General features: G+C 45.1%; 1 protein-coding gene across 1 annotated transcript in view; it reads right to left on the minus strand.

The window, feature by feature from the left end:
• Positions 1-16,639, minus strand: part of LOC125532807 (probable metal-nicotianamine transporter YSL3) — a 104,890-nt gene extending 88,251 nt beyond the window's left edge. The window contains exon 1 of the mRNA XM_048696712.1: positions 16,303-16,639. Within this exon, the coding sequence (XP_048552669.1) occupies positions 16,303-16,639 (337 nt within the window). The remainder of the gene's footprint in view (positions 1-16,302) is intronic.
• Between the last annotated feature and the right edge of the window lie 285 nt (positions 16,640-16,924).

Below are 16,924 nucleotides of genomic sequence, written 5' to 3' on the forward strand. Positions count from 1 at the left end.
CGCGCGAGGAGAAGCTTGCCGCACCACTCCGTGGCAAGGACGAGGAGATGGAGAAGCTTGTCGTGCAGTGGACCCAGGAGCTGGAGCAAAGGCACAAGGAGGCGCTCGATGCACAAGCTCTGGTTCACGCCGACAAGGTGAAGGAGCTGGAGGTGGAGCAGGACGAGCTGAAGGATCAGTTCCTGAAGCTGTCCAAGGAGAAGGACACGCTCAATGGTGCCCTGGTTGAGGCGCATGTTGCAGTCCTCGACAAGGCCGGGTAGCTCTGTGAAGCCAACAACTCCATCAAAGACCTCAAGCTAAAGCTGGAGGGTCTCGAGGGGATGTTGTCGGAGGGCAAGGCCTGGGAAGCAGCTGCGGAAGAATGAAGCCGCCAACCACAAGGATTCTGTGGAAGGCGACAACCGCTGGACCAGGCATCTCTAATGCGTCGCCGGCAAGATCACCACGCAGCTGGCTACCATGGGGATGCCAAAATGTGAGGTATACCCCGGAGTGCAACGCGAGCCCCAACGCAAAGCTGACCATCTTCTTCGAGGGTGTCCTCGGGGCCATGGAGCAGCTCCACTCCAACCGGGCGGCCTCCCTGGCCAATGAGTACCGGAGGCTTTGCCGGGGTGCCATGACCAAGGTTCTCACCAAGGTGGCGCACTGGAACCCCAACCTCGACTTTGATGCCGCGCTGGAGAGCTTGCCGAAGGATGCAGACCTCACGACGCTCAAGGAGCATATCAAGCCCATCATCAGCCTCATCGGTGGAATCAAGAGGGTGGAGGGCCAGCGCCGGGATTAGGCACCCTGTTTCTCGTTGCCGCTGCAGGTTCATGGCCAAGACTATTTATATCTTTAGTTAGAACCATAGCAACAATTGATGTAATATAACTCTGCAGTAGTTTTGATACAACGCATGTTATTCTCCTATCTGATCTTCCCTTGTATGTCCGCCCTACGTTAACCGGGTAGGCTCGTCGGTGCGTAAATCCAGTGCGGCACCTTGGGTACGGATCCCCAATAGCCTATCGGGTGTTCTTGTTGCCCGGCAAACCACCTTACCGCTCTCAACGCGGCCAATTGCGGAAGGCTACCCCGCCACTCTTGACGTGGCCACTTGAGCTGTTGAGCGGACTCGAAACAGAACAAGGGCGTTACCAATCATGGAAGGGCCCCTTTGCGTGTAGGTTTTCCATACACAGGGCAGGACCTTCGAGGATAATAACCATATATATAAAAAGATATTGCTTAAAGTTACGCACGACTTAGCTTTTCTGTCGTTGCACGGACATCCACCACATCCGCAGATGGAGCTGCCAAGCTTTGTCATCTTCTTCCTTGGAACGACGGCCACAACGAAGCTGCTGCCCCGATCAAACCAGATTTTCACACCGCTCCCCCTACCTGGCGCGCCAGAGATGTCGATGGGAACGACACCTATGGGGTCACTGGGATCCCTTCTACGGTAGGCGGGCACGGGGTTGTGAGAACGGCGGGTTTGACAGGAAGCACACAGATCGTTTACCCAGGTTCGGGCCGCGAAGATGCGTAATACCCTAGTGCTGCTTTGGTGGATGTATTCGAGTGTGTTCTTGTGTTCTCAAGCTAGCTACAGGGTGCAATTTGCCCAAAAGAGCCGAATCCCTCCCCTGGTCGCCTCGGTCCTCCTTTTATAGGCAAAAGGGGTTGCCATAGTGGCACATAGGAGGTGGAAAGGTCTACAGTCCATGAGCCTATCCTCTAGGACTGTCGGATAAACGCATTAAATGCGCTGTCGACATGCCCCCTTGCTTTATCAGGGACGCCAGGGAAGCACGTTCCAGCTTTCACTGCCTCGTTTGGCCTTGACACGCGTCCGAGCTGACGGGGTGTCGTGGCGCCAGGTTGGCTAGCTGCTGGGCTGGCACTGTGCTGGAGCCTTCAGGAAGAATTGCATGCCACAACGTGGGAGCTTTCTGGGTTGGTGTAGAGGGCGCACGTCGCCATGCAGGCGCGTGCTCAACTGGTTGAGCTGGCAGCTGCACGGGGATGGCGGTGGAGTCTTGGCTGGTGCAGGCCTGGCAGTGGCCCTGCTGATGCCCTCGGCAAGGGTCTTGCCAGGTTCCCGGCAAGGGTCTTGCCATGGCGTTGCTGTCATCCTCGACAAGAGTCTTGCCGGGGGTCTTGCGGATTTCCTCGGCTAGGATCCTGCCGAGGGTCGTCGTCTTCTGGTCCTCATCTGAACTCATATGTTTATGATCTTGACAAAGATTTGCATGCCACCATAGAGGCGCCTCCCGAGCCTTGGCTCCAATGTAGTTGATTGGGTTGGAGCCTGTGGGCTCAAGGCTGGCTCGCTCTGCGGGTGTTGGGCAAGTTGCCCCAGCAAGGCCCTTGCCGGGGCTGCGGAGGCTGCCTCGGCAAGGATCCTGCCGACGGAGTCCACCTCGCCCTCTTGCCTTCCTACGCTTCTGGTTCTGGCGTCGCCTTGGTTGTCTTGTGCTTCGGGTTCTCTCCGGCTTCCCTCCTCTGCCCTGCTAAGTGTGGCCGCGACACGTGGCTCTGACTGCCCGGGCACAGGTAAAGGGGTCAAAAGGAGAGCCCCAACTTTTGTACACCGACATTCTCCTATAGGATTCATAACTGTGGTTTCGTAACTAAGGGAAATACTTACCGTTGATGTGCTGCATCATCCTCTCCTCTTTGCAGAAATACCAACGCGGATACAAGCAATCAGGAAGAATTTCTAGCGCCGTTGCTGGGGAGACATCATTAACATCTATCAGGTTCCTAATCACAAATACCATCTACTTGCAATTGACATTATTTTCCATTTTCCTCTCATTTTCATCTCCCCACTTCGAAATCTTTTTTGCGAAAAGCACACAAATATTTGCCTTCTTTTTGTTTGCCTTTTTCTTGTTCATTCTTTTGTTTACTCGAATTTGTCATCATGAGTGAATTTGTTATGGTAGATACAAATGATGGTAGAACTCCTAAAATTGGACGTTCTGGTAATCTGGATGCTAAAAATTTTGTTTTGGGACAAGGGAACGTTCTAGGAAAAGAAACCATCCAAGAATTATTTAATTGTGTTGAAACTTTGACTTGTGGTGACACTCCTAATCTTAAAAGGACTAAAACTTATGCAGAGGCTATTTCAGCACTAGTTCTAAAACTTGAAAATAGATTTATTCGTTCTCATCCTACCTTGCAAAGATTGTTTTATGAGCTACACATTATAAAGGATCGTAAAGCTAAAAAGACAACCACCCTTGTTCTTATGAATGAATTTGATCACATAGTGCGGGAGGCTAGGGAAATTTTTGGTTTTTTACAGTATGAACCATGAAAAATTAGTAACAGATGAGATGCTTTACAATAGTGATTATGTATGAAGACATTTTCTTGGTAATAACAATTTTTTGATGAGAAGCTTAAAAAGGAAATTCCAATCTTGAATATTATTCAACAAGTTTTTAATGATGTTAATCAACAATATTCTTGGATTGGAGCCGGGAATCAAAGGGGATACAAAGATGAACAACTTGATAAAGCTAAAATTTCTATGGACAATGTGTTTCAAGTTATATTTGAGAAACCACCTAAAAGAAACATACCTACAGAAAATATGAAGAAAGATGACAATACTTGAATCTATGCATTATGGCTAGCTAGTGGCATAAAACGATAGCGCTTGTTGGGAGGCAACCCAATGAATAAAATTTATTTTTGCCTTTTTCTTTCTATTTTTTGTGTTCAAACAATTATGCTACTGTTATGATTGTGTTTTTATATTTTAATTAGTGTTTGTGCCAAGTAAAGCCTTTGGGATCATGTTTGTTGATAGTTGATTTGATCTTGTTGAAAAACAGAAACTTTTGTGCACAGTAACAGAATTGTTAAAAATCACATAAGCGTGATAAAATTCTGAATTTTTTACACAAGATTGATATACCTACATTGTCCTAATTTTTCAGAATATTTGGAGTTACAGAAGTATGATCAAAGTCCATATCTTTTGATGAATCTATGGATTGTATAGGGTGGTATAAGCCATGGTAAATTTAAAATTAGTAGGTATAATGCAATAATAAAATACAAATGGGTTTGCAACAGTACTTAGAGTGGTGATTTGCTATGTTATACTAACAGATCTCATGAAGGTTTTGTTAAGTTTTGTGTAATTGAAGTTTTCAAGTTTTGGGTGAGGTCACGATGGATGAAGAAATAAGGAATGAAAATAACCTAAGATTGCGGTTGCCCATGGCATCCCAAGTTAATATTCAAGGAGAACCAAGCAACTAAGCTTGGGGATGCCTCGGAAGGCATCCCCTCTTTCTTCTAACAACCATCAGCAATTTTACTTCGAGCTATATTTTTATTCGTGACATATCATGAGTTTTTCTTGGAGCATCTTGTATTATATGAGTATTTGCTTGTTTTGATTTTTGTTTGTCATAATCATCATAGCTGGAGACACCTATTTGAGAAAGCCATAATGATACTATGATTTGTTAGAATTGCTCTGTGTGCTTCACTTAAAAAAATTCAGCTATGGAAGTGCTCTAGTGCTTCACTTATATCTTTTTGAGCACAGTGGTGCTTTAATTTTTGATGAATAATCTCATGCTTCACTTAGATTAATTTGAGAGTTAGTAAATTTTTGAACAAATTCTCTCATGCTTCACTTATATATTTTTGAGATATGATGAAAACTATTTGTGCTCATGTTCTTCACTTAAATTTGTTTGAGAGCTTGATATAAGCAACGATAATATATGAAATTAGTCCCAAAGTGATAGATATCTAAGAGGGATATAATAAAAACTATCATGAAGATCATTGGACAATATAAACTTGATTCCTTGTAATAGTTTTGAGATATCATGATAGTGATATGTGAGTCATGTTGGTGAGTAACTATGCTTTAGTAAGAATATTGGTGTTAAGGTTTGTGATTCCCTATGAAAGCATGAAAGTCAATAGTTATGCATTGAAATTAAATCCTACTTGTGGTGCATTATTCAGTGTTTGTTATGCTTAATGCTCGTTTATAGGAATTTTTCGTTTCTTGGTTGGTAGCTTCTTAATCTTTTGCTAGCCTTTCCTTGTACTAAGTGGGAATACTACTTGTGCATCCAAAATCCTTAAACCAAGTTATGACATATGAGTCCACCATACCTACCTATATGCGGTATTTCCATGCCGTTCTAAGTAAATTTGTATGTGCCAACTCTAAATTTCAAAATGAATTTCCTTTTTGTGTGCCCGTACCGCTCAAGAAGTGGGAGAGGGTGGCCAATATTTTTCCATGCTAGATGTGTTATTCTCAAGATGAGTATTTATTTACTTGTCATTGCACAAGAGTGTGGCGGTAATAGGGATGCCTAGTCCCGAAATGAAAAAGAAATTTACTTTATGTTGTAAAATAATAAATTCCTTGGAAAGTGTTGGTATGGAAGGCACCCGTGGATATGGCTAGTGATGCATTATGAAAGAATGGTGGAAAAAGGAATAAACTTTATTTTATGTTTGGGAACCGCCTCTCAAAATATTGTTATCTCTCAATTTAAGTTTGGACCTCTGGCACCTCTACAAATCTCTGCTTCCCTCTACGAAGGGCCAATCTAGTTACTTTATGCAATTTTTTTTATTTGAGTCTACAGCTTCTCTTATAAAGAACCAACTAGGGAGCACTATGATCATACTTGTGCATTGGATGTAGCTAATATTCGAGGTTGTTTCATGAATGGATCAAGGATTGAGCATGATGGGCGAGTGATAACTTTCTTTAGTGTTGATATTTCGAAAGACATGGTTGCTTGTTGATATGCTTGAGTATTGAAGCCCTCATGTCAAATATAGACTATTGCTTTGAATCATCTAAAAATCCAAATGTCCATGCTACAAAAGAAAAGAATATGTGATGAACATGTTAGACAAGATTGCACATAAAAAATTCTGTATTTCTCATTTACCTACTCGAGGACGAACATGAATTAAGCTTGGGGATGCTGATATGTCTCCAGCATATCTATAATTTTTTATTGTTCAATGTTGTTATATTATCATTCTTGGATGTTTTACATTCATTTTATAGTAACTTCATATCATTTGCTGGGACTAACCTATTGACATAGTGCCCAGTGCCAGTTTCTGTTTTTTGCTAGTTTTTTACTTGCAAAATATTAATACCAAACGAAGCCCAAATGCCATGAAATTTTTTGGAGTTTTTTTTCCCAGAAGAAAGCTTGGGAGCCAAGGAAGTACATGAGGGGAGGCCCGTGGTGCCCAGAACCCAAAAGGGCGCGCCAGAGGCCCCTGGCGTGCCTTGATGGGTGGTGGGGCCCATGGGAGTCCTTTCCACCGCCTCTTAGCTCTATAAATACCCAAATATTCTAGAAACCCTATGGGAGTCGACGAAACACAATTACAGTCGCCACAAGTTCTAGAACTACAAGATCCAATCTAGAGCCCTATTCCGGCACCATGCCGAAGGGGACACGATCATAGAGGGGTTCATCATCCTCATTGGTGCTCCTCCTATGATGCATAAGTAGTTCACCATAGACCTACGGGTCCGTAGGCAGTAGCTAGATGATTTATTCCCTTTTTTTGATTCTCAATACAATGTTCTCCTCGATGTTCTTGGAGATCTATTTGATGTAATGACTTTTTGTGGTGTGTTTGTTGGGATCCGATGAATTGCGAGTTTATGATCGGATCTACCTATGAATATTATTTGAGTCTTCTTTGATATCTTATATGCATGATTGTTATAGCCTCATATTTCTCTCCGAAACTTTGATTTGGTTTGGCCAACTAGATTGGTTTTTCTTGCAATGGGAAGAGGTGCTTTTTGATGGGTTCAATCTTGCGGTGTCCTCACCCAGTGACAGAAGGGTTAGCGAGCCATGCATGTATCATTGCCATTAAGGATAAAAATATGGGATCTATTCCTACATGAATAAATCTTGTCTACATCATGTCATCGTTGTCATTGCATTACTCCATTTCTCCGTGAACTTAATGCACTAGATGCATGCTGGATAGCGGTCGATGTGTGGAGTAATAGTAGTAGATGCCTGCAGGAGTCGGTCTACTCATCTTGGTCATGATGCTATATACATGACCATTTCCTTGGATATCGTCATAATTATTTGCTCTTCTATCAATTGCCCAACAGTAATGTGTTTACCCACCATATGCTATTTTCTCGAGAGAAACCACTAGTGAAATCTATGACCCTCGGGTCTATCTTTTATCATATTGTTTTTAGATCTATTATTCCAAAAACCCAAAAATACCTTGCTACACTTTTTATTTATTTATTTATTTATTTGGTGTTTTTGCAAGATCTATTTATCTAATATACTACAATTTTATCTATCTCAATACCGAGGAGGGATTGACAATCCCTCTTGTGCGTTGGGTTGCAAGTATTTGTTCTTTTGTGTGCACGTAGCATTTACATAGTGTTGCTTGGTTCTCCTACTAGACTGATAACTTTGGTTTCATAACTGAGGGAAATACTTACCGTTGCTATGCTGCATCATCCTCTCCTCTTCAGGGAAATACCAACGCAGATACAAGCAATCACCAATTCATGCATCCAGGCTGCTTGTTAAGGGTTTCCACCTTATGCTTTCTAACAAGATTAGTTCTATGTTTACCGCAAGTAGGAGCTGCTTTGTCCCTATGGATGATTGGCATTTCTTCGCATATAACCTTAGCAAGTTTTTGAGGGCTTCGGACCGTAATAGGGCTGCTCAAGCCCGGAGGCAGAAATCGGTATTGTTGGATCAGATTTCGGCTCTGGATTTGTTGGCTGATGGACCTAGTCTCTCTTGGGATGAGTGGCAACTAAGATATAGCTTGGAAGACTTGCTGATGCAGTTGCATCGCCAAGCAAAGGTCTATTAGTGTCAGAGGGGAACTTTGAATTGGCCACTGAAGAGGGACTCTTTGATGACCTATTTTTTTGCTATCGCTAATGGGAGGAGACGTCAATGATCTATGGATAAGTTCGTTGTGGATGGTGTTATGATTGCCAATCAACATCCTATTTTAGCACATGTTTACAATTTTTTGCACCTCTTCTCATTTCTAAACTTGCGTCTAGGTCTATCACTTCCTTTTCTTTCCTGGTCGCAATGGTGGAGGGTGTCTAGTGAGGAAAATGAGGCCCTTATGTTGCCTCTCTTCAAGGAGGGGATTGAATGTGACATTAAGTCTACTAATGCTAATTCGGCCTCGGGCCCTCATGGCTTCTCTATCCCTTTCTTTAGAAAATTTTGACCCGTCTTGCATCACTTGGTGTGTGTGGTTATACATGGGTTCTGTTTGGGGACAGTGGACATCCAGTGGTTGAACTATGTTGTCATGTTCCTCATTCCTAAAGTTAAAGGGGCTGATCTGATCTCTCAATTCTGGGATATTGCTCTCATGAATAATTTTGCTAAGTTCCATGCTAAGGACTTTTCTACTCATCTATCCCCCGTGGCCCACCAGGTGCTTCGTCCATACCAATTGGCTTTTCTGAAGGGCATGTTTATTTTGGACGGGATTCTTAGTCTTCATGAGATTGTCCATGACCTTAGGGTGAGGAATTCTAAGGCGGTCATTCTTAAGCTTGAATTTGAGAAGGCGTGTGACTCGGTTAGTTGGGATTTCTTACGCCAGGTTCTGCTGGACAAAGGTTTTGATAATGCCTATGTGCATCGGATTATGCAGATTGTTTCTGGGAGCTACACTGTTGTGTTTCTCAATAGACAGACCAGCAATTTTTTTGCCAGTGATAGGGGCCTACAGCAAGGGGATCCCATCTCCCCCCTGTTGTTCAATTTTATAGCCGATACTCTTTCTTGCATACTCTCGCGGGTTGTTGTGGCTGGTCACATATCTCTAGTAGTTTCCCACCTCATTCCGAAAGGGGTCTCTCATCTCCAGTATGTAGATGATATGATCATTATGGTGGAGTTGAACGACTCTTGCATTGCCCATTTCAATTTTCTGCTTCTTTGCTTTGAGGCCCTATTGGGGCTTAAGATCAACTTCTCCAAGAACAAGTTTGTCACCACGGGTGTTTCTAAGGAGAAAGCTATTAGGGTTTCTCAGCATCTGAATTACTCCTTGGGGTCCTTCCCCTTTACATATCTGGGTCTGCCATTTCGCTAGCCAGGATGTGTGCCAAGGAGATTGCTCCTATAGCGACCAAGGTTGGGAACCGCTCATGCCTTGGTGGGGCAGGTACAACACCAACGCGGGCCCATTAAAGTGTGTCTTTCCTCTCTCCCTATGTTCACCATGGGCTTTTACAATCTATCTGATGGGACCCATGAGTGTTTCAACAAGCATAGGGGTGCTTTCTACTGGAACACAATGGACAATAAGCACAAAAATAGATTGTTGAAATGGAAGCTTATGTGTATACCGAACGACCTTGGCGGGGGGGGGGGGGGGGGGGGGGGGGGGGGGGGGGTTGGGCATCTTGAATACATCGGTGATGAACACATGTCTTATTATTAAGTGGTGGTGGAAGATTATGACCATTGGGGATGGATGTCTCTGGCACTCTCTTCTGAAAGCCAAGTATTTTCCTCATGGCAGCCCGATGTTGCCTTAGCCTCTAGCTGCATCAAATTCTGGAAAGACATGGTGAAAGTCAAGGATGTTTTTAAAGAACACATCAAGTTTGTGGTGGGTAATGGCCAGTGCACTCGATTTTGGATAGATTGGTGTTGTGGTGAGTCTTCGTTAGATGTTTCTTTTCATGTCCTTTTCTCCAACTGCTCAGACTGGGAGATCTCTGTGACGCCCCGAGACCGTTGCGCCAGGTGTCTTCCAGTTATTCGCTGTCATTGCCATGTCTTTTGCTTGCGTGTTGAATTTCATCATGTCATCATATGCATGGCATCATCATGTTTTCAAAACTTGCATTCGTCCGGGTTTCCCCAGTTCTCTCTGTTGTCCGTTCCGAGTCCAGACACTTGCACGCGCCCGCGGCATGTCCGAAATAGTATTTTATAAGTGGCCGGAATATGTTCTCGGAATGGGGTGAGAGTTGACGTGCGGTCTTATTATAGTGTAGATAGACCGCCTGTCAAGTTTCATCGCATTCGGAGTTCGTTTGATAGCCCAACCGTTAAACTATAGCGGCAGTATAGCCGGTCTTTTTGTCGGATGTTTTTGGTCTCCGGAAACCCTGTCGGGCTGCATCTCTCCCCTCTTCTCTCAGACCAACCCGCTCTTCACAATCCGCCAGACCCAACCTAACCTCTCTCGTTAGCCCGCGGCCCTCCTCGCGCGCGCGTCCGAAAGTTGTCCCGAACCCGACCCGGACTGTCGCCACCGTTGTGTCCGGATCATCCCCAAATGTCTACAAAACATCTCCTTTTTCCTATTTGGACTTCCTAACTATTTATTTCTCGATCGCCCGATTACGATCGGAGGGATCCAATAGCCCCAACTTAATCCACCTGCCATATAAATACACAGGGTCCAACCCTAAAAATCCTCCCCTTATCCCATCGTGCCGCCGCCACCCACTCACCATTCCCCTCGGGATCTTCCCAGATCCACCTCGTAGCCAGCCCGAGCTCCACCTAGTTTTCCCCACCGGACCAACCCCATCGATCCATCCCCTCCAACCAGAGATCCCCATGGCCCTCCTCGTCCAGCAGCAACCAGGAGCTCGAGCTCCTTCCCCACGCCCGCGTGCCCGAGGAAACGCACGAGGCTGTGCCTCCTCGTCCCCGTGCCTCTGCCTCACCGGTGGTCGCCGGCCACCCAAGCAGCAGCGCCAGAGAACCCCTGCAGGTTCCCGTCGCCATGGACGAACTCCTCGCCGCGCGTCCCATGCCTCCGCCGCCGCCAAGCTCCTTCAGGAAGGACACCCCGCGCGCGAGACGACCGCTCGTGACTGCCTTCCTCGCCCTCACTGCTTGCCCGCGGGCCACGCGGCCTGATGCCGGCGACCAGCGCCGCCATGGCCGTCCCCTCGCCCGTCCGTCATCGTGTGCCTTCAGTCCAACCTCGACCCCGCAACCACGTCCTCACCGCCGGCCAGTTCCGCACTCGCGCGGCCGCTCTGCTTCCCGGCAAGATGAAGCCCGCTCGTAGCGCCGCCATCCTCTGCGTCAGAGGGACGCTCGAACCTCTCCTGCTCCGTTCGTCGCCGTCTCTGCTAGATCCGGCGAGCGCCTGCACCCCGGCCTCGTCCCTGGCTCCAGGTCGTCGCGCCGCCCCACCGGAGACCGCCAAGTCCATCACCGGTGCCTGTTGTTGCCGTCGCCTTCCTCCAGCGTCGCCGACCTCACCTGCTGCTGCTCTGAACCTTGCGCCCCGTTACTGTTTCTGTTTTCAGAGACGAGGGCAGCAACGCTCGCCCGCGCGTACGCGTTGACCAAGCCCAGCGAGCGCAGGCCCAGCTCCCTTCGCCCGCGTGGGCCTCCCAGCCGCCAGGCAGCTGCGTTGCCGGGCCCAGTCACTGCTCTGAGCCGGCCCAAGTACCATTGTGAGAACCCCAGCCCATCCAGTTTCGGCCAGTGTAGTTTTTTTCCAGATCTACGTTTTTTCCTATATCCTGAGACAACAGTTTTGCGGTTTAGCCCCTAAGCTTCATGCATATAATAACTCTCCAACCATGCATCATATGTAAAAACTTTATATATGAAACTTGCTTAGATTTTCATCTAGTTTAATAATATGCAACTTTCATCTATGTTTAAGATGTTTAAAATGATGTTTGTTTAAATTTTCTCCTATGCCATGTTAAAATGACTTAACACATAACTAAATAACCGTAGCTCGGATTTAAATAATCTTTATATGTAAATGGGGTAGAAAAATTCCTAGTTTAACTTGGTGCACTCATCTTGCATGTTTAACAACTCTAAAATAATGTTTAGGGCAGAATAGTACCAAATCTATTATATGCTCATGAGGAGTTTCCGGAATTGTTGTTCGTTGTTTCCGGCCTCATTTAAACTTGACTAGATAGGTAGTTTTACTTTGCTTCACCCTCTTGCCATGTTTAACAACATTTAATATTGTTGGGTACATAAACAAGATCGAACTAAATACGTTATGAGGTGTTTTGGCAATATGCAACTCCGTTGCATATTGAGCTCCACCTAATTTGTAGTATTGTTTGTGCACTTTGCCATGCCATGCTTCATTAAACCGGACATGCATCATACTTGTTTGCGCATCGTGCCATGTTGTTGTAGTGGTTTTTTACTTTGTTGTTTGCTTTCTTTCCGGTGTACTTCGTCTCGGTAATCCGGTAACGTCGTGTTGTGAGGATTCGTTCGTCTACGTCTGTTTGTCTTCTTCATGGACGGGTTCTTCTTCCTTGCGGGATTTTAGGCAAGATGACCATACCCTTGAAATCACTTCTATATTTGCTTGCTAGATGCTCGCTCTTTTGCTATGCCTATGCTGCGATACCTACCACTTGCTTATCATGCCTCCCATATCGTTGAACCAAGCCTCTAACCCACCTTGTCCTAGCAAACCGTTGTTTGGCTATGTTACCACTTTGCTCAGCCCCTCTTATAGCGTTGTTAGTTGCAGGTGAAGATTGAAGTTTGTTCCTTGTTGGAACATGGAGATGTTGTTCCTTGTTGGAACATGTTTACTTGTTGGGATATCACAATATCTCTTATTTAATTAATGCATCTATATAGTTGGTAAAGGGTGGAAGGCTCGGCCTTATGCCTGGTGTTTTGTTCCACTCTTTCCGCCCTAGTTTCCGTCATATCGGTGTTATGTTCCCGGATTTTGCGTTCCTTACGAGGTTGGGTGATGATGGGAACCCCTTGACAGTTCGCCTTGAATAAAACTCCTCCAGCAATGCCCAACATTGGTTTTACCATTCGCCACCTAGCCTCTTTTCCCTTGGGTTTCGCGGACTCAAGGGTCATCTTTATTTTAAACCCCCCGGGCCAGTGCTCCTCTGAGTGTTGGTCCGAAACGGGCAGCCTACGGGGCCACCTCGGAGAAACTCGAGGGCTGGTTTTACTCGTAGCTTGACCTATCTGAGTGTGCCCTGAGAACGAGATATGTGCAGCTCCTATCGGGATTGGTCGGCACATTCGGGCGGTGTTGCTGGACTTGTTTTACCATTGTCGAGGATGTCTTGTAACCGGGATTCCGAGTCTGATCGGGGCTTCCCGCTAGAAGGAATATCCTTTGTTGACCGTGGGAGCTTGTGATGGGCTAAGTTGGGACACCCCTGCAGGGATTTGAACTTTCGAAAGCCGTGCCCGCGGTTATGGGCAGATGGGAATTTGTTAATGTCCGGTTGTAGAAAACCTGAAGTTGACCTTAATTAAAATACATCAACCGCGTGTGTAACCGTGATGGTCTCTTTCCGGTGGAGTCCGGGAAGTGAACACGGTGTTGGAGTTATGCTTGACGTAGGTTGTTCTACGATCACTTCTTGATCATAGTTTCTTGATCGTGCTTTGCCTTCTCTTCTCGCTCTCATTTGCGTATGTTAGGCACCATATATGCTAGTCGCTTGCTGCAGCTCCACCTCATACCTTTACCTTACCCATAAGCTTAAATAGTCTTGATCACGAGGGTGCGAGATTTCTGAGTCCCCGTGACTCACAGATACTTCCAAAACCAGTTTGCAGGTGCCGATGAGTCCGTGCAGATGACGCAACCAAGCTCAAGGAGGAGCTCGATGAAGATCTTGTCCTTTGTGTTGTTTCGTTCTAGTTGATCAGTAGTGGAGCCCAGTTGGGGTCGATCGGGGGACCTTGTCGCTTTTGGGGTTCTTCTTTTATTTTGGTTCCGTAGTCGGACCTTGATTGTATTTGGATGTTGTAATGCTTTATTCATGTATTTGTGTGAAGTGACGATTGTAAGCCAACTATGTATCTCTTCCCCTTATGTATTACATGGGTTGTGTGAAGATTACCTCACTTGCGACATTGCTTTCAATGCGGTTATGCCTCTAAGTCGTGCTCCGACACGTGGGAGATATAGCCGCATCGAGGGAGTTTCAATCTCCATCTTAGAGCTCTTGGCCAACAATTGGGACCTGGCTTTATGATTTCTCTCTCTCCTCTAGAATAGGATTACTAGCAGTGTCTTATTGCCTTCATCCCGGTGATATCGAAGGTAGAGGAGTCTATTACCTGGCCCAACTCCCCTTTGGCAAATTTACTTTCAAGTCCTTGTATTCCAGGCTGATTTTGGGCAATCCTACCTCTAAGTATAAGCCTATTCGGCATGCTAGGATTCCTCCTAAGATCAAAATCTTCATCTGGCAAGCCATTAGGGGACCTCCCCCTACGGCGGCTCAGATCTGTAAACGTAATGGGTCTGGCTCGGACCAGTGTGTGCTTTGTTCTACTCTGGATGATTCGAATCATATCTTCTTTGGTTGTATCTTCGCCAAGGTGACCTGTGTTGCATCAGATCTTGGTTGGGGGTGTCCTGGGATCCCTCTTTGTTTCTCAAGTTGTGCCTGCTTTCAACTGGCCTTGTGGGCATTAACAACCACTTGTTCTACTCGGGGTTTTATTGGTCTGTGTTGGTCCCTATGGATGACCAGGAACAAGTTTACCATCGAATATGTGGCTCCTAACAAACCTGCTGATTGCATGTTTAAAATGTGCTTGTCTATGCAGCAGTGGAGGTTATTGATTGAAGTTGTGGATCATGATGCCCTGGGTGTGCTGATTGCGAAAGTTCGTGCTTCGGTTGTGTCCCTTGTTCTACAAAATTCTGACGGCCAAGCTTAGTCTTAGTAGATCATCTTCTTTTGGTAGTAGATTGTTGGCCAGTGTGCCAGTTTCTTCTCGTCTAGTCTGGCCTGTGTGTCGTGAACTATATTGGCCTGTGTGCTTTCCCCCACTCTCTATTTGATTGGTGTTTGGTTTTGCATTGCTCTATTGTACTTTCTATGGTGGCTTTAATTTATAAAGTTGGGTGTATGCCTTTTCTCTAAAATAATGTATCTATTATTTCTATTGAATAAAATTTTGGGGTTTTATTTCAAAAAGCCAAAGTGTCGGTCATTTATTTTTCTGGAAGTGTAAATTTGTTTTTAAATACTTCCTCTACATATTAATTAAAAAAATTGCAGCTTAAATTGAAGTTAGATATAGAGAGAATCTAAGAAATGACCCATAATTCTGTCTATGTTCTGAGACATTTTCAGCGCGTTGTGTAATTATGTTTTTTTTCTCTGATGGCACGTAGTGAGGTTATTGGGTGTTTCCAATTCGGCACTTAAGCGCCGATTGGCCAACGAGCGCCTAAAGGCGCTTCAATTTGGGCTCGGCCCATCTTGCTATTTTTCTGTTTTCTAAAAAGAAAAGTCGAGCTGCGGTGCGATGGATTAGAACCTCCGACCACCTGCTCGAGGGGAGGCTGCACTAACCACCAGAGAGATGTTACCTCATGTGCTTAGTTTCACATTCTTCAGCATTTCCTTCTATGTCTTTTTCTCTTTTCTTTTTTTGTTTTTCTTTCTATTTTGGAGTAATTTTGTTCGGCACTTTTTTTCCTAAATTGAATGAACTTTTTTTTCAATAAAACAATATTTTTTTTATATTCGATGAAATTTTTTCAAATCTGATGAACTGTTTTCAAAACTGATGAACTTTTTTGAATTCAATGAACTTTTTTCAAAATCGATGAACTTTTTTTGAATCTGATGAACCCTTTTTTGAATTCAATGATTTTTTTTGAAAAACGATGAACTTTTCTCAAAATTGATGAACTTTTTTGAATTCGACGAACTTTTTTTTGAACTCGATGAACGTTTTTTTTTGAAAAATGATGACTTTTTTCAGCATCGATGAACCTTTTTTAATTTACTGAACATCTATTAAATTTTGATGAACTTGTTTTGTAATTTACGTTTTGTTTTTTCAGATAATTTATATTGGGTGAACGTTAACATTTTCCTACACGAAAAGGTTAACTACAAATGTTTTGTAGTTGTGGACAATAAAATTATTTCGTTCTAGCGGTTAGTGCGGTGCGCTCACAGCAATGTGATCGCGAGTTCGAGTCCCAGCGATCCCTAATATTTATTTCATTTTTTCTTCAATAGCGAATAGTGCTGAGCGAGCAAGAATAAATGGCAGCATTTTACATTGGTGCCTTGCCTCGCGGGCCCGTACAAGAAATTCAAATCAGAAAAGACATACTCCACAGGAAAACTACAGACAACATCCAGGACAACAGTCATTGGTCGGGTCTTGAAGAAACCGGAAATAACTATGACCCGGCACTCTGATCTTGAGAATGACAGGGAATCAAATCTCAGCAACAGAAGAAGCAATTGAAGTTATATATGCTTACCAGTGATGGCCAAGTTGATGACTGTAACGACGGTGGTCAGCACCAACAAGTTCTCCTGGCGCGTGAACGGCGATGTCGGGAGGCCGCACGTCCGAACCAGGCTGATGAACCACTTGAGTAAGGCAAAGCTGAGGACGCTAACTGCCATGTTCATACCAGGTACCACGCCGGTCGACATGTGGATCTTCAGGATCACGAAGGCGAAGACGATTGAGAGCACCACCGAGACGATCACTGCCCGCGGTGTCACCTGCTCCCAAAACCCGGGCAATGGCTGCTTCTCGAACGCCCGCTCCACGGACGCTGCCAACAACGGGTCGCCGATCGTCGCGTCCATTGCGAGTCACCGACTATGTACGGCGCCAACTCCAGGTCTCCACCGAGCGAGCGAGTTTGGTGGGATTTCTAAAGTTTCCTAGTGGAAGAAGGGGTCCCATTCTTGGGTTCCTAGTTCTGTAGGAGCCATGCGTTTGATTGCAAATGGTGAGAGGTGCGGAGGAAGTGTAGCCTGGGTTGAGCAAAAATAGAATGCATGAACACATATTTTTTACTAGAACATGGGCTTCTATTTCAATCAAAAAGTTCAACAACATTACATAAATCTCACGCAATCTGCCTAGCC

The sequence above is a fragment of the Triticum urartu genome, chromosome 1 (assembly GCF_003073215.2).
Source record: "Triticum urartu cultivar G1812 chromosome 1, Tu2.1, whole genome shotgun sequence".
NCBI classification, from domain to species: domain Eukaryota; kingdom Viridiplantae; phylum Streptophyta; class Magnoliopsida; order Poales; family Poaceae; genus Triticum; species Triticum urartu.